This window comes from Falco peregrinus, chromosome 2 (assembly GCF_023634155.1).
Source record: "Falco peregrinus isolate bFalPer1 chromosome 2, bFalPer1.pri, whole genome shotgun sequence".
Classification (NCBI taxonomy): Eukaryota; Metazoa; Chordata; class Aves; order Falconiformes; family Falconidae; genus Falco; species Falco peregrinus.
Window position 1 is genome coordinate 47,784,566 of NC_073722.1, and position 17,844 is coordinate 47,802,409.

The 17,844-nt window shown below is 43.5% G+C and overlaps 1 protein-coding gene across 4 annotated transcripts; it reads left to right on the top strand.

The window, feature by feature from the left end:
• The first annotated feature begins 358 nt into the window (after positions 1-358).
• On the top strand, positions 359-17,627 carry LOC101914370 (E3 ubiquitin-protein ligase RNF4-like). Of its 4 annotated transcripts, none has more exons than XM_055794730.1 (8): positions 359-452; positions 5,381-5,545; positions 5,909-6,029; positions 6,976-7,055; positions 8,201-8,210; positions 9,548-9,713; positions 14,449-14,497; positions 14,851-17,627. In XM_055794730.1, exons 2-8 carry the CDS (start codon positions 5,537-5,539, stop codon positions 14,998-15,000), a joined length of 585 nt encoding a protein of 194 aa, XP_055650705.1. In that variant the 5' UTR covers positions 359-452; positions 5,381-5,536; the 3' UTR covers positions 15,001-17,627. The 4 variants fall into 4 exon arrangements, with proteins under 4 accessions (XP_055650705.1, XP_055650704.1, XP_013157611.1 ...); XM_055794729.1 differs by having other exon boundaries at positions 412-547; XM_013302157.3 differs by lacking the exon at positions 359-452 and adding an exon at positions 655-692.
• Positions 17,628-17,844: the final 217 nt, after the last annotated feature.

Consider the following 17,844-nt stretch of genomic DNA (forward strand, 5'->3'; position numbering starts at 1 on the left):
TCACTGCATTGCAAACCTTTCCAGAAGATTGGCAGGGGGGCTCATACACACAAACACCACCCTCCCCCGCCACAACACTGGGGAACACAGCAAAAGGACGGTAGTGCCTTGGCCAACTCTTTCAGAGTCCGTCAGGGCTAAAATAACCCTAGGACGTACAAGAAGTTCCCTCAGGTCAGGCTGCCCCGCCGTGAGGGGGCGGTGCGCCGGGGCTGGGCTGCGGCGCGCCGGGGCTGGGCTGCGCCGCGCGCCCGCTCCGCCCCCCGCCGCGCGCGCAACTACAACTCCCAGCACACCCCGGAGCCCAGAGCGGAGGTGGGGCCGCTCGCCTGACGTCTTTCTAATTGACGTGCGCCGCGACCACTCGGCGAGTCGCAGCGCCGCGGTCTGCCCAATGGCGGGAGAGCGAAGGCGGGCGTTGTGCTACGCAGCCGCCGGGCCGGGTGTTGAGAGTGAGGCCGAGGGGTCGTGTCGTGCGGGTGGGAGCGGCACTGGGGCCCCCGGGCCTGCCCTGTTTTTCTGAGGTGTCTAGGGCGGTGGGCGACAGGTGAGGGGGAGAGGGAGAGGCGGAGGGGAAGGGGGAGGTAGAGGGGAAGGGGGAGGGGGAGGGGGAGGCTGCCGCGCCTGGCCGCGGTGGGGGAGGGGCGGGCCGGCGCAGAGGGGAGCGGGGGAAGACGAGGCTTCTTCCACCGGTGAGCGGAGCTGGGTTCTGTGCAGCTGTACCGGGCCGGCGCTGTGCTGCGCTGCCTCCTTCACTGGGGCGGGGGCGGTGACCCGGGCCCCTTCCTCCGGGTGCGGAGCGGGGCCACGGCCCTGCCTGGCGCTGCGGCGGCCCTCGGGGGATGTTTGTGGCCTGCCCTGGCTCCGCCTGGGACGCCGTGCCCCGCTCCCCCCCATCGCCGGTACTGAATTTTGGTTTTTTATCTCCGCCGCGTTGGAGGGCTGCGGGGCCTGCGAGAGCGGCTGCTTGGCCCCCGGGTCGGCCTCGGTCGTTCCTGCCCCCACGCCGGTCGCGGCGGTGCTCCCGGGGCACGGGCCCGCGGCCGGGTTGTGCCTGTGCTTCCCCGAAGGCGGGCCTGGCTGGGCGGTGCGGGCTGGCTGCTCGGCCTCCTGCCTCCTCGCTGGGGCCTTGAACGGCGTCTGCTGTGAGGGCCCTTCAGAGCGTGTCCTGAAGTGGCCGAGGGAGGTAGGTGCTGGAGACGAGACGATAGCCTTCCCCCTTTCCTCAGGAGGAGCGGGGGTGGCCCGGTGCATGCGGTACAGCTGCGTGGAGTTGTTAGTCTGTCCTCCCATTTTGTATGATAGCAGGAGTGGAGGAGACTCTTCTTTCCTGCCTCAGCGTCTCCCTGACGTGAAAAGTCACCCTCTTTTTCTTTCTGTATCTGATTTTGGGACTACTGAACAAAAGCTGTAGCCTCTGTCAGAAACTGGTGCTTGTAAGAGCAATGAAGAACTTTTCTTTTGGCCTGTCGTCATTTTTTTTTTCTTGTTTCTGAAATGGGACATCAGACTAACAAAAAGTTTTGGTGCATTTTATTAGCTTCTTTGTTTTGATTTGGGTTTTTAGTTTCGTGGGTTTTTTGTTAGTTTGTACATCTTCTTACTTGTCTATAACTGAGTGCTTGGAGCAGGCAGGCTGGTATATCTGCTTTGTAGGCGTTTATCATTCATCTTTACTCTTTATAGTGCCTTTCACCAGGCTTCTGTAGTGTGGGACTGCTTGACCTAATTTGGATAAAACATAATAGACTCATTTTCTGTTTTCACTGAAATTGGTGTAGTGCCTCTGAAAAAACAAGAATGTCTTTAAAGGTACTGGAAATACACGTGATAAGAAAGTTTTGGAAGAGTAAAATAGCAGACAACTGTTCCCTGTAATAAATTCAAGACTAGCAGTTTGTGATTGGTATGTGCATTGTTTGACCAGATTTATTTTTATACATGGTGCATATTTGATAGAGTGGTTACTGTTAAGAATGCAAAGAGAGGTCTTAAGAGTAGAAGTGAGAAGGAAAATCTTAAAAGCATAGTATGTTATGTTTTGACAGATAAAAATGTGTAATGTTTTTGTCATCTGTGCTGTCCACACATCAAACATTTAGATTGGCATTATCGCTTTCTTCAAGTGGTTGCTTCAGTGTATGTGTAAAGTTCAGGATGATTACGAAGTAAAGCTTTGTGTGTTAGCGAGACTTGGTAAAAATGTCTACTTCTTGTTTAAGTTAATTTGCCTCAATTCATGCTAAGCATGTGGGAGACCAAGACTTTGGTAACTTCTTACACCACTCTGAAAACAGTTTGTTGTCTAGAGAATCTTTCTTTTTTTTTTAATTTTTTAAAAATTTTAATTCAAACATGTTACACTAGGTCAACTTGAACTCAGTTGTTAATTTCTTTTATAGTGGAAAAAAATTAACAGCAGACTTAAATGATTAATATGGGCATCAGTATTCCTTTACTCCTAGTGTAAATATTCTTAACCAAAATGGCTTTATTTTTGTCAAGTATCTATCAGTACAGAGAAAGATTGGTGGGGTATAGTCCTTAAAATGCTAGAGTTAGCTAATAGAAACCTTGAACTTCGTTGTTAAGAGGACAACAGTGTTTAAGCCCTTGGGAGAGAGATATAACAGGAAAAATAACAGCTTGTGCAGAGCTCTGTGTATGAGAGAAAGGGGGAGTGACTCCTTCTGGTACTGTATCATCCTGCAGGGATGCAATAAAAAGTCTGTAATAAAAGCAGTCTGCTTGTTAAATTAATCTGCTAAGTTTTCACATTTTAAAAAAGTCATTTTTTTTGCTTTTTTAAAGGATCTTAGTTCTAGAATTCTGAATTGATGTCTTGAATGCGTGTTGCTGCAAGTTTAATAGATGAGCTCGCAAACAGCTTCAGCTGCGCTATGTGGTGCTTATGGGTTGGGGCAGCGGGGTGTGAGGTTGATGCATAACTCTATTTGTATTATCCAGTCTTGGGATCTTGGTGCTGGGTTTCACAGTGACTGCTGGAGGAGGAGCATGTAGACCTTACCATTTAATTTGGGCTATCCTGTCCTGTATAATAAATAATACTATTAAATTGAGTAGTCCTGAGCCTTTGAAAATCTTAAAGGAATTCTTACTGATGTGTATGTCTCTAAACACAGAAAAGTTGGAACTCTTCTGTTTACCTCTGTGCACTACAAACTTGATCAGTGGTGTATTCAAGAAAGAAAGCTTTGATTTATTTCTGCTACCCATTTTTACAGTTTGGGCAACTAACTTTCAACGAAGCTTCCAGAGTAAGTCAATAATGTGGAAATCTATAGCCACACAGAAGAAGTTTTCTTCTTACAAGACAAAAATATTGCTGGATTATAAGGTTCCATTCATAGTCTTAAATTCTGGCAGTCTTGATTCTCTTAATAAACATCTCTCTGGAGTTGGGTCATGTTAATACTGATGAACCTGTCTATAATGATATATTTTAAGCTGATTTTTATAGATGAGCTTCTCTATGGGTATCCATTCTCAACTTTCTTCTTCAGAAGAAGCCTCTGAAGAGGTTAGAGTCACTAGCAGCTAGAACATTTCTGTCTTATGTACTGTGTTAAGTATAAAGGAAGGCTACTGTTGATGTTGTAAGATTCTGAAAATTAAACCATCTAAATAGCAATGATGATTTCTATCACTTAGTTTAAGAAGTGACTCTGTCTTGTGTTGCCTTTGAGGTCTGATACTACATTCTCCAAGATATGTTGAAGTGATCCTATCAGTAATTGTTCCTTGTTATCTTGGTAAAAAAGTGTACGAATATCTAACGTGGGTAAGGTCATTTTAGTGTGACATCTTCAATTGTGTATTACTTTGGTAATTACACTGTGATTTTCAAGTTTAAGTTTGTGGTTGGTTCTTTTGTTGGTTGGTTGGGTTGGTTTGTTTTCTTCAGCTATAGCTGCTCTTTGACACTTAAGACACTTGTGGCCAAAGAGAATCTGTGCAACATTTATTTCATGTTTGGAGTCATCCCAGGTGCTTGCTCCCCCTATATTTTTAACGTTTTCTAAAGATACTTTGTCAACACACTATTGCAGTGAGTTGTATTCGGTGTTAAAAACACCCAGTCTTGTGAAACCTTCTGTATGTTTTACATATGAAACTGTGCTGTTAGGTGAACACATTGGACTTGCTTTTTTGCTGTCTTCCAGCAACGTAGATCCATCAGCGTATCAGGTTACTCTAAAAGCTTCTGTCTAAAATTGATGACTGGCATATTGTGTTGCTTAAAACTGCATAAATAAATCTTTGGGCTTAGTAAAAGTATCAAACTTTTATTGTAAGGATTTTTTTGATGTTTTTTGTTTTGGTAGTCACGATTCAATGTTAGTGGGTCTTTTAAAGTGATTTAAGAAATACAGAGAGAAAATATAAAAGGGAAAAAAAAATTGATCAGGCTTCCTTGAACTCAAGGTTATGCTTGACTACCAGTGCCATTTCATCCCACTGTGTGGTCTCGCTGTTTCTTAATCTGAGAATAGGTTAATTGAGTGTGTGCTGGTCTTTGCAGCATAGATCAAGGTCAGTATTGGGAAGAGAGTTCTGCAGCTCTTAATTGTTATCAGAGAAGAACACAGTTACATTTATGGCCTTTGTGTTCCTTACTGATTTCTTGTATGTAATTTTACGTAAAAAATGTAATTTTTTTTTTCCCCTGGGGTTTCCACTGTTGGTCCCTGCCCCACCCCCACCCCAGCTATTCATTGTGTGTTGGACACACGATAATTGCAGCATGAGCAAGCTTTAAGATGTGAACTTCAGTACTGTACCAGCTACTCATAAACACCTTAATGCTTTCCAGTTCTTTTCACTTAGCAGTTCGCTGTCGTATGCATTGGGGCATGCACACGTACAGTTACCATAGAGTAACTACTGTAAACTTCTATTCTCTTGCCGATCCATGAGTAAGGCTCAAGTGAAATTTCTCTGCTCCACATGCTTTAGAATCCCCTCAAGAAGTTGTTCACCTCCCACCTGTTGGAATCTGGAGATTGGTTGGAGAAGAGAACTGCATATTTGGAATTCTTTCTTCTTTGAAGATTGCTGCTTAGGACACAATTTCCAGTGATTCCTGCCCACACGCAAACGTTGCCCTGAGCATCAATCGGTTGCTTTTCAGTTAATGGGGATTTCTTAGCATTTTTCTCGTTTGCTAACAAACTGGTTTATCTTGGTGTTTAGTTTAGGAAATGGATGAGAATACCTAAGGCTCGGGTGCCAAACCCTGGGACTTGCCCTCTGTTTTTGGACAGAAACTGGTGGTTCAGAACTGGGAATCTGGGAGAGGGGGTGTACTTAAGAGAACGGGCATTACAGGCAGGTAATCTTCTCTCTCCTTTTCTTACAGGTTTGGAAGAACACTGTTCTCAGAGCCTGTGAAATCTGGACTCTTTTAACGGTGTGCTACCTGAAGGAATGTAAGGATTTGCTACTTGGTGCTTCCTTGCAGTTACTCTTGTGGCATTTGTACCTCTCTTTCTGTGGTTTTAGGCCAAGAAGCGCTATGAGCACAGTAAGTATTTTACTGCGCAATGCAGACCTGATTCTTAAAAGGCGTTGTTTGTGGTACCTCTGTAAATGTTTTTAAGAGTTTGTAATAATTACACTGGAACACTAGTGTAATAAAAAATCGTGTAACTTGGTGTTCTGCGATACTCAAGACTTTTGACTTCTTGACCGGTAAGAGGTCTGGGGTGATGTCTTTCCCTGGATGTGATGCTTTGGGTAGGAGTGACCCAGAGCACCGTTCAAGGCATGTTCCGGCCTTTCCGGGGAGTGTGTTGTGTATCCTTGTGTGCTTTCATTGGTGGTGCAAAGATGAGGGCCACATTAACATTACTCCCAAAGAAGAAGCGAAGGTTTTTTTCTCTCTTAGACTCAACGCAAGCGCCGTGGAGGAGCAGTTAATTCTAGGCAAGCTCGGAAACAGAGCAGGCTGGCAGCTTCTACTGCAGAAATGGCTTCAGAAGCAGAGCCAATAGAACTTGAAGAAAGTGGTAAGCTTTTGTTTTAACTTGGTAAGAGCATAAACTGCTTCTGGAAGGTTGGGGTCCCAGTTCACCTGTGTCTTTGCAGTTTCTGGGCCTTTTGCTGGGGAGGAAAGGACACGTCTGGTTTTAGAGAGCATCTCGTATGGCATCTATGGACAGCAAGCTTGCTAGACTACTGTTTTGGTTTATTAGTAAGATGCGATGCATTCAGTGCTGTTGATAAATGAATTGTGTATGAGCGGTCCTCAGGTGCTGCTCAGACATCTGAATGTCTGGGCTGACTAGCTGGGAGTTCCTGCAGCTGCTGCTGCAGATAGTAGTAACTTCTGCAGTGTTTGGGAACTCCCAAGTTTTAAGATAATTAAAAGTTTGTCATCAGTCATGCCCCGTCCCTCAAGGGAGTGGCATTACTTGGTTAGTATGGTTTTACAAAAAATATCAGAATGTAAAAAGCCTCCTTGACCTTCTAGATAGATATTTAAATTGCCTTCTGAAGCTATAGGAGGGGTTAAAGTAACCATTGGTCTCTGGGTGATTACACGGCGCTCTGTTCTTGCTGTGCATTTGACTATGAGAGTTTGGAGGCGACATGAGATGGGAACATTCACAGCATGGTACTGTAAAAGTATTACGTTCTATATGTTTTGTTCTGTGTGATAAATACTCTCCTATGTTAGATGAATTATCTGGTGCTGTGTAGCTCCTGCAAGCTGTTGTCATACACCTGAACTGTCTGAGGGGTTCAGCTACTGTTCCTCTTGCATTGCACGTTGCAGAAGACTGGGGTGGTGATGTTTTAGGTGGATTCTTGAGGGGTTGAGTGAAATGCTGGATACGTTTCAGTAGAGAAGAGGGATAGAGCCATGCTGAATCACACCTCAGCCAGTTTGATAGTGGGAGGCAGTTTTATTCCTCTGCAATCTGATCTCGATTCTAATGTTCTGTTTTTAAGCTGGTGAAGAAGTAGTAGATCTCACATGTGAATCTTCTGATCCTGTAGTTGTTGATCTAACTCGCAATGATTCTGTTGTGGTAAGTAGCAAATGGCACACTTAGCTAAATATTGTATTCAAGAGACTTTTCTGATGTGCTCCCTGATAAAATTTACCTTTAAAGCCAGATTGTAAGTTCAGAGCTAACTTCTCAGTGCTTGAAAGCCATGTGTTCCAGGTCAACACAGAAGCTGCTCTGGAAATGCACTTGCAGTTAATGAGAGGGTAATCTGAAATGACTTATTGCTGTAAGATTTGGGGAAAATGCACACCAGTCATGGCTAATGTCACATAAGGAGGTGCAATTTAAAGTTGGAGCTATGATAGGTATATCAAAGATGTAGGCCAATGATTTGAAAAAGAAGTGAAGGAGTTAAGTCTTTATTGCACAAATACGAAGTCTTTAGCTGCAATGTCAGTTTAAGGTATTCCTGTTGCAGAGGTGCCAAGCGTAACTGTAGCTGACCACAGTACAAACTGGTTCAGTTTATTACTCCAAGAAGCCTCAGAAAAGTCCACTTTTCCTTACTGCTGTTCTTAAAGCTAGCATAGTGTTCAGTCCAGTCCAGAGTGTCCTCCATGAACCTCAGTTTTGGGATGCCCCTGCAGCTGTGCAAAGCAGGAACAAGCAGCAGGTATAACATTGGGGTTGTTTCCTGCTGGGACTGTTCCCAAGCCTTGGCGAGGGCAACGCCTCAAGCTTTACGGCACAACCTGCATTGCCCCAGCTCTAGTTCTGCCAAAGACAGGACAGCGGGTTTGGCTTTTGTATTTTTTTTTTCTTCAGCACCGTTGTTAAAATATTTAGTGTTTATGGCTATAACACCTGAATTTGCCTGTTTTGCGGAGAAAGAGGGAAAGAATCTCCTCCAGCCTCAATCAAATCAGGGTACTGAAAGTGGGGAGCGGGGAGGAGGGCGTTCTGGAGATTGTCAGCTGCCTCCTTTACTACCCCTGTGTAGCGGTGTGCGCAGAGCCAGAAGTGACCACTTCCATGTTTTTAGAGCAGCAGCTGATGTGTTCCTGCCGTTAACACTCTAATGAAAAGGAGACTGACATCCTGCCCCTCTGGGCTTGTTTTGTGGTGATTGCTTAGCTTACCTGGTGTATCTGTAACGCTAGGGCTGCACACCGAAGTCTAATTGTGTTTTCTTTTCTCTCCCTTCCCGTGTGCGCTGATGCAAGATTGTTGAAGGTGAGTTGACGCTTTACAATTGATAATAGAGTTGTCTTAAGCTTAAGGTTTTCTTTTTGGCTTTTCCAACAAACGTGAGCAGCCTGGGTTGAAACTGTGTTTACCCAGTTTCAAGGGAAAGGAAAGAAAGTATCTGGCCAGTCTCTTAGAGAATGGATCCAATCTGTGTTTGATAGTTGCTGTCAGAGCTTGTAGGAAGTTATCTGAAATACAATGCATCAAAGCTGCTCAAAATGTGTGTTCTTACTTTCCAGATACTGTAAGCCCAAAGTTGATAATAATTTTAATTAGCGCTGGAATATCTGCTTTGAATAAGAAAATGCTGAAAAGGTTTTGAAGCCAGTGTTGCGGTGAAGGAACTAGAAAAGGAAGTTACTTGTGGTCATAGTATTCACTTCGATGATCTAGTCTAACATGCCTGAGATTTTGTAATGAGAAGTATTGACTGTGGGTATTTATTTATTTTTTGCTTTAGGTGTTTTACAATAGTTATAGGTATAAAGAAGTTCATCCTTTAGACCTTTCAGACCTTGTTCTGATTATAATAACTTACTAATAGATATCAGACATCTGCTTATTTAGAATGTAATCTGTTCTGTGCTCCGAATGAAGCAAGTGCAAGTAATAAATACTTGCAGTAAATGTTGTAGCTGAGTACTTATGCAGGAAGGAACTTTAATTTTGTGGCTATTTATGTAATTGATTAATGTTTTAATGTACACTGGACTTGCAGAGATAACTATTGCATACAGTTTGTAATTGTTAAAAAGCAGACAGCTGTTCTTTAACCTTTGGACGTTACAGACCAAGCAATTAAATATTTTTTCAACTGCTTTTATTTTGGGCAGTATAACTCAGTTTTCAGTTTACCTTAACTCAACAGGAAGATGATGAAAATGTCAAAGGAGACACTGCTTGAAGTATTCTTATAATTTCCAAGTACTCTTTTAAAAAGACTCATTTTATAGAAACTGCCTTTGAGTGGGGACATTTGGTTTAACACAGACAAAAAGAGTGGAACAGTTCAGCATCATATGTGGATAGATCAGTGAGGAACCAGAACAGTTCCGTAACTTTCATTTTTAGGTTTAAGTATCCGTTCCATCACTTCTGAAACTTTGTGAACAAAGAACTCTGTGTATTACCAGGTCTTTTTATTGTGTATGTGCTACCTCGCCAGGCTACTACTAAATGTAACTTCAGTCCTCTCTGTCTCTCTTGTGTCACACAGACATATATTTGAACTGTCACAGACTGCTTATAATCATGCCTTTCAAGGATAGTTCCAGGGGGAGGGGGAGAGACATATATTATATCTTCACTTACCTAAATTACAGAGAATCAGCGACAAGGGAGAAATCTTAGACTAAGAAGCCAGCGACAGTCAGACAGCTGTGTACTGAGTAGCGATGATGAAGATGAAACTAGAGACAATGATGTGTATGTGACAGATAAAGTATCTCGAGAATTGGGACCACTGGAAGATGAAACTGCAAGTTCAAAGTATGTATGCCTTATGAACTACCATATATTGAATTTTCCTTTTCTTATACATAGAGGACTAAGTTATCGCTATAGCCTGGCTTATCTGGGAAGTCTTAATTTACTCTGGTCAGTTCTCTCTTTCAATGAGTACAATGTCACATTTTGCATAATGAGCAATACTGTTTGCACTTCAGGATAAAAAGGCAGCTTAAGACAGATGTAGAGCTTTAAATACAACCTTAGGATGAGTGTTGGAGTACTGCAAGGAAGGAGGATTAGTTGCAGGGCATAGCTCATAATTATTACATTTACGTTTTATGCAAAACTCTAGGAGCGATGTTAGATACGGATATATGTTCATTGGTGTCAATGAGGCTTGGTTTTGTGTGACCGGCAGGCAGCAGCCTGGCAAATTCCACTAAAAAATATTACTCAATCACTGGTTTTCTATACACTGTGCCAGTTAACTGCCTTTTCTCTGAGTGGTAACCGTTCTTCCCAAGGTATACTTGTAAGGCAGTTATGGAGGTAATATTGTTATTGACAGATTTTATTCTGTTGCATGTACCTCATAGGGCTCTGTGTTTGCATGTGAGATGGCAGTGTGTCACTGTTCAGGTCAAGGGCTTGCACAGTGAAGACCCCATTTTGCAGAGAAACAGTAAACTCCAGCTGTTCAGATGGGAGTTTTATGTTAAGAATGTTAAGAAATACAGTGAATTTAACTAATAAGGTGTCTGTGTGACTAAGGAAGACAAAGTACATTAGAATTGTGGTATAAGCATTTTGTAAGTCGAGGAGGGGAGAAGAATACAGGTTTTAATAAAGCTGGTGTGCTTTGAGCCTTTTAGGTGACCTGAAGGCAATGTAGGCAGACAACTTGGGTATGGAAATTTTGGGTGTCAGGTCTTAAATATGCCACTTAAAGGGTTTATACTGTTCTGAAATATAGTGGATTTTGCCAGTGGATTTGTAGATTCTTAAGTTTTGCCTGTTGAGTATGTAGGTGAACAAATCCTGCTAGTTAATATAAAAATTAATGTTTTCTTCCTCAATCTCAACCTTCTCTATTAAAGAGTGTGTGTCATGGTTTAATCCCGGCTCGCAACCGAGCACCACACAGCTGCTTGCTCACTCCCCCCCACCTAGAGGGATGGGAAGGAGGATTGGAAAGGAATCTCAACCCTTGAGTTTTACATAAGAACAACTTAATAGGTAAAGCAAAAAGCTGCGCACGCAAGCAAAGCAAAGTAAGGAATTCATTCACCACTTCCCATGGGCAGGCAGGTGTTCGGCCATCCCCAGGGAAGCTGAGCTCCATCATGCGTGACAGTTAACTTGGGAAGACAAATGCCATAATGCCAGATGTCCCCCCCCTTCTTTCTTCCCCTAGTTTCTATAGTCAGCATGACAGTATATGGTATGGAATGCCTCTTTGGCCAGCTTGGGTGACCTGTCCTGGCTGTGTCCCCTCCCGGTTTCCTGTGCCCAAGGAACTGAAAAGTCCTTGACTTAGTATAAACCTTACCCAGCAACAACTGAAAACATCAGTGTCTTATCAACATTGTTCTCACATCATAGCCAAAACACAGCACTGTACTAACTGCTAAGAAGAAAATTAACTCTATCCCAGCTGCAACCAGGACAGTGTCCACCCCTTATTTCATACTATTTAAGTCATGCCACGCTTTCCAATACACCCTCATTAACCACCGTCAGTCTTCCCATCTTTTGACATAGACTAGGGGAATGATGTCTGTGTATTATGTACCACCACTGTCAAAATGTCTATAAAATGTCCACTGAGTTAATTTAGTCCATGAACACGATCTCTTACGGTGGTCTCTCAGGAAAAGAGAGGTTGTGTGGGGTTATCAGGCATCAGCTCAGGTCACTGTTGCACTTGCATTGCTTTTTGTAAGGCTTGTCCTCCAGTGTTTCTGGTGGTTGCTGCTATAGTAATTCCTATAACATGAAACTCAGATCATGAGTTACAACAATTTAAAGGTATATCCATTACAGTCTCCACCCCAGACCCTTTGGACCACTCCGTAGGGTTTAACACTGCAATGAACTCCTTCCCTTGCCCCTGCTCTGGCTTGGAGTTATCCACAGACTGCAGCAGGCTCTCCAGGGGTATACCTGTTGCAGCATAGACACATCCACAGTCCTTAGAGGTGCCCTGTTCCAACATGGCCTTATCCATGGGCCATTACCATAGACCTGCTCCAACGTGGCCTTACCCACAGCCACAGTCCCTTCGGAAGTAAATCAGCTCCAGCATGGCCTTATCCCTGGCTGCCTCCAGGGCTGTTCCTGCTCTGTCGTGGGCTTATCCATGGCCACACAGTTTGAGATGCTCCAGCATGACCTCATGCATAGCCAGTGATGCTTCAAGATGTACCTACTGCAGCACAGACTTATCCGCAGCCACAGATGCTTCAAGGTGTCCCTTCTCCAACATGGACTTGTCCTTGAGCCACAGTTTCTTCAGAGGCATACCTGCTGCAGCACAGACATAACCATGGCCACAGACACTCCCAAGATATATCTACTCAGACATGGACTTATTCACGGCTACAGGGTCTTTGGGGTGTCCTGCTCCCACGTGAACTCATCCATAGGTCACAGTCCTTTTGACTGAAGTTCACACTGGAGTTTCAGCCTGTCTGGTACAGCAGCACAGAAACAGCAGCGATGCCCTGGCCATCTGCCAGCCCCGGAGCATAGCCATTGCTGTTATCAGAATGTTCCTGGGCACAGCACAGTGTGATGATAAAGCAGTACAGCAAGCAGCAAAAGCAAGAAGCAGCCACTAACAAGTACTAGACTAACATAAGTTAAGGCAAGCAAGCCCCATGGTAAGCACAGAAACCTGCCCCTTCATAGCTAAACAGAAATAACAGCTATAAATTCGAACTAGCACATTCCAATCAAATATGTTGTTATCTCGAACCTGCGTTGGGCACCAAAAAGGACTGTTGTGGTTTAACCCCAGCCGGCAACCAAGCACCACACAGCTGCTTGCTCACTCTCCCCCACCCACAGAGATGAGAAGGAGGATTGGAAAGGAATGTAAAACTCAAGGGTTGAGGTAAGAACAATTTAATAGGTAAAGCAAAAAGCTGCGCACGCAAGCAAAGTAAGGAATTCATTCACCACTTCCCATGGGCAGGCAGGTGTTCGGCCATCCCCAGGGAAGCTGGGCTCCATCATGCGTGACAGTTAACTTGGGAAGACAAATGCCATAATGCCAGATGTCCCCCCCCTTCTTTCTTCCCCTAGTTTCTATAGTCAGCATGACAGTATATGGTATGGAATGCCTCTTTGGCCAGCTTGGGTGACCTGTCCTGGCTGTGTCCCCTCCCGGTTTCCTGTGCCCAAGGAACTGAGAAGTCCTTGATTTAGTATAAACCTTACCCAGCAACAACTGAAAACATCAGTGTCTTATCAACATTGTTCTCACATCATAGCCAAAACACAGCACTGTACTAACTGCTAAGAAGAAAATTAACTCTATCCCGGCTGCAACCAGGACAGCGTGCCTTCCTGCACTGTTAAGATGAGGCTAAAACATCTCAGTGCTGCAGCATTTAATATTGACAAAAAGATACTAATGCTGGAGATTGCCACAGCACCGTCTACAGCATTACTCATTAGTGGCAGACTACTCTTGCTTATATGAAGGTTATAATCAATTGTAATTAGTTACTGAGTTGGTATTATGGCTGCTGCATGAAGAATTTGAGTATAAAAATAAATGGGAGAATTGAGTTATATTATGTATGTGAAACTGGAGGTAGATATTAGTAGTGCTCATAGCCTTTATCCCGTAGTCTTAAATTCAAGCAATCTCATGCTTTCTATTACTGTTTAGTTAATAAATTATAAACTTCCTTAGAATGGGTGGTGACATAATAAAGCAAAAATATATATATTTTGACATATGTCATAGTAAAGTTCATGGTAAAGAAAAATGAAAGCACCTTACTGTTGTCATTTAAAATAGGGATGAATTTGTGAATAAAAGTGGCAGGAGCCTGTTCATTTTTCTGATAAAGAATATTATTCAGCACTCAACATACCAGATACCTCTTTACACAGAATAGCTATGTTTTCAGTAAGTGTTTGTGCAATACAGCTCTCCTGGAGGACGAAGGCAGGAGAGGTACATCTGTAACCATAGCTTGGTAACAGGATGCAAGTTGATTTTCCTTCTCTGAACTAGAAATTTATTTTTTAATATTTCTTATGTTGGTGTGATCCTGCCCTACATCATATAAAGGAGTTCTTGGCACGAATATGTTGCTGGGCAGGGATGTTATGATAACTAGAGTTAGGGGGTGATTTAATTTCTGACCGCCTCCTTCACTTGTAGAATAGGGAGGTTCCGAAGGACAGCTCGATGCTTTTCTTACAAGATTCTTATGACCTGCTGAAGAGGCATAGTGCCCTGCGTGTGCTGCACGGTGCTGTAGGTGGCTGTTAGTTGTAGTACTAGGGCAGGGTGGCTCACTGCACCTTCCCCCGGGTGAAAGCCAAGAGAGTTTCCTTGAGGTGAGGCAGCCCCTGCCTGCTTATTCAAGGCAACAGACTGGGAGAGGTGGAAGTACGCAGGGATCTTCAGACGGGACGCGCCCACGGCTAGTCTGTGCAGTCAGGTGATTACATGACGTTTTATGTATCGGTAACCCTCGATGCACGGTGAAATTAATGGATGCATGTTCTTTCTGGTTTTGTTCTCTACCGCAAGGCCGTCTGGTACCGTTAGCTGTCCGATTTGCATGGATGGCTACTCAGAGGTAAGGATCAGTGTGTTGTCGTCGTTTCTTTGTTGTCGGAGGGAGAAGGGGGCAGAAGGTGAGCTGCGCGACTCTGTTGGGTTCCGTGGGATGCTGCGGGCGGCTGGCTTCAAGTGCAGAGCTCGGCTTGACGGTGAAACTCGGTTGTAACTCCAAAAGTAATTTCTTAGTGGCGTACGTAGAGGGAGAAACACTTCCCAAGGTGGCACTGAGAGAGAGATCTCTGGGTTCCGTATTACGATAGTGGCAGCGTACCGATTCCAGATACTTTGGGTGCTGTGTGCCTGGTGCCAGCAGACCAGCCGAGTTGAATTCTTTGCTCCAAGTCCCTGTTGCGGTTTCTTTTGTTCCAGATTGTGCAAAGCGGGCGACTGATTGTGTCAACCAAGTGCGGCCACGTCTTCTGCAGTCAGTGCCTCCGTGATTCCCTTAGGAATGCCAGCTCTTGCCCAACCTGCAGGAAGAAACTCACTCACAGACAGTATCATCCCATTTATATATGAGTGCTTCTCTATTCTCAGGACAGACTCAACTGGATTTTTGGGGAAAATGTCATGTTTTCAGTGCTCTGAAGATTTAAAGAGCAGCAGGTTGTGCACACATCCAAATAAAACTGATGTTTTTGGAGAATAACTTGTGCGTATACAGACAGCTTTTCTATGGTCCAAGCTGCTTCTTGTTACATCCCTGGTTAGAATGTTGAATTTGTGACTGTTTCTAAAGTAGACCAGCAGCCTGTATCAGAAAGGAAGCAGCTAATCCATTTCCTTCTCCTTTTCTAACGCTTAAATAAGAGGGGCCTGATTATTTTGTTGTTTCTTACTCTTTAAGTTATTCCCACCTTGCATACAGATACGGAGTAGCTACCTTTCCAAATGTAGATGAGCAATTTGCTGTTTTGTGACACTTTACAGTTTTTATGCCAGAAGAAGCTCACGACTATTGCTTTGTGCTCTGCCATCTTTGCCCAAGTAGAGTTAAGTTCCGCAGTGATGGATTGTTTTGTCGTAAATCTATATTAAATTGACAGCCAAGGTCATGCAATAAAATAACCTGCTGTTCACCAGCAATCAGGTGTTTTAAGCAGAAGGCTTGAACATGTAGATGTCTTTATGAACTCCATGAGATCTAAAGTACATTGACAAATTGCAACATGTACAATGTGAAAACACTGCTTCGAATGTTTTAACTGTCAAGATTTCCTGTGTTTGTATCACAACATTGAATTTCCTTTCTCATATGATGAGATGACTCTTGGGTTTACTACTCTTCCGTAGCGCTCTCTCCTGATGACTAAGGAGCCATAGTCTTCTCTGGGCTTGCTAGTGGTGAATAAGTAGCAAACTGTGTGCTGTCCTCTTGTCAGCTGAATACCAAACTGCCTACAGATCTTGTTACTGTATCAAGTGTATCCAGCCTAGTGCTTAAAAGTTCAGTGCATTTGTTTTGCTCTTTCTTCTGTTCTACTGACACCTGACCGGTTTTAGCCTGATGGATAGGACTGAAAAATAATTGCGTTGCCATGGAGTTAGGTCACAGAGCCTTTAAAAGGTGTTTGATAGCACTCTTGTCTTGGCCGCTTTTTGAGAGCAAAGTTTAATCTCACTTTGCCCTGAGGGTTGTCCAGCTTTCCTGATATATGCTTTATTAAACAAGAAGATAAGTTAGATGCATGTCCTGAGACAATTCCTTTGTTTAAGCAAGGCAATAATACACAGGTTTCTGGACTGTTCCCCAGTCACTTTTCTGTTTTTTCCAAGACTGAGTTGTACGTGTCTGCTTTAAACCTGTAACAGCTAAAAGCCTGCTGGCTGATGTGGAATCCCAGATGAGCTGACACAAACAGGATTATAGTAATTAAATATAGTTGAGATGATTAAAATCAGTGTTTCATGATCTACATCTGCAGCAGCCACATCTATAAAAAAGTCCAAAAGTAAACGATTAGAGGCACCATTCTGTACTCCTGGTGCAGCACAATTGTTGGATGTGTTTAGTGAACATAAATATCTGATGTGTCTTTGCTAACCTGTCCTAGGGATCTGTAGAAAGCCTTTAATTGAAGCAGCTCTTCTAATTAGCTGTCTCAAGTTCTTAATTGAAGATTGCAACCCGGAAGTAAAGGGGTTTTTATTAGGATGTTTAGGGATGTATCTGGATGTAGCAATACAGAGTCTTGTTCCATAAAGGCTAGCTTCAGGAATGCAATACCTTCCCCTCCGTGGCTTGGAATAGCTTTGGTTCCGCACTGTTACCAGGAATATGCCGTTTCTGCAGAGTGCTACTATGGTAACTGCTAAAAAGTTACACGTGTTTAGTTACCGTCCGCTCCCATTAAATATAAACTACAAACAGTTGTCTTAGGATAGTGCAGTGGTGACAACAGCCGGCATTTGTGTCCCAAAAAGCAGATAATCGATGAAACAATTCTAAAGATGCTTAAAGCATGAATTGCCTAAAGAGAAGCAGCCCACCATTAAAACTGTCAAGAATAGTTATGGGCCACAGGAACACCTTTCTTTCACTAGCTTAACAAAGAAAAAATGAAATAAAAGGCCAGTTTTCCTTGGTGGCTACTGTACGAGAAGGATGATCAGAAGAGGATTGAAGGGATTACCTATGGGGATGTGGGTGTCACGCATCTTTGCATCTTTCAGAGTGTACTAGCCATAGCCTAAAATGACTTTGCACAACTCCCTCCATGTAAATATTACTTTATAGTTAGTGTCTCAATAAACAGATCTAATTGAAATTTAGATATCACAAACTATAAAATATTGAACAAAAACTTTTTTAGCTTTTGTGTACCCTGTGAAGTGCCACAAATTTTGTGCATCTCAAAATGAATTTTAAGTCTCAGTACATGGGAAAACACTAAACTGAGTTACATGGGTTTTTTTGAAGGGGAAAATAAACAACAAACAGTATATTTGAGTTCCAGTGATGTTTCACTTTGCCAGAACTGATAGATAATATAAAGATTTTTTTCATTATGTAAATGTATGTCTTGTATATAGCTCAATTTTCCCTGTATTTAACTGTATTCATGTCTGTCTGTCCCATCTATGTTGGACTCTGCTGGCAGGCAAACCATTCTTTTAACAGTTGGAAATAAAAACTATCAATTTGATCAATCGGAAGCACTCATTTTTCTAATCCCATCCCATTGGTGGGGGGTGGGAGGGCTGGCACAGAGGTCCTAAATCCCCAAACCTTTTGGTTCTTTTGGCCAGTGTGTGTTGTATGGGGAGCAGGAGGAAGGTGCTGCCTGGGAGGTGAGTGATGGGGGGGGGGGTGGGGGATGCCGTGCTGCTCGGGGCTGGGGGAGTGGGGGGAGCTGGTGGCAG

Bases quoted from the DNA above. Each gene is read 5' to 3' on its own strand.
- LOC101914370 (XM_055794730.1), top strand. The intron at 9,714-14,448 runs GTATGTATGCCT...CTCTACCGCAAG, and splicing joins GATGAAACTGCAAGTTCAAA to GCCGTCTGGTACCGTTAGCT. The intron at 14,498-14,850 runs GTAAGGATCAGT...CTTTTGTTCCAG, and splicing joins GCATGGATGGCTACTCAGAG to ATTGTGCAAAGCGGGCGACT.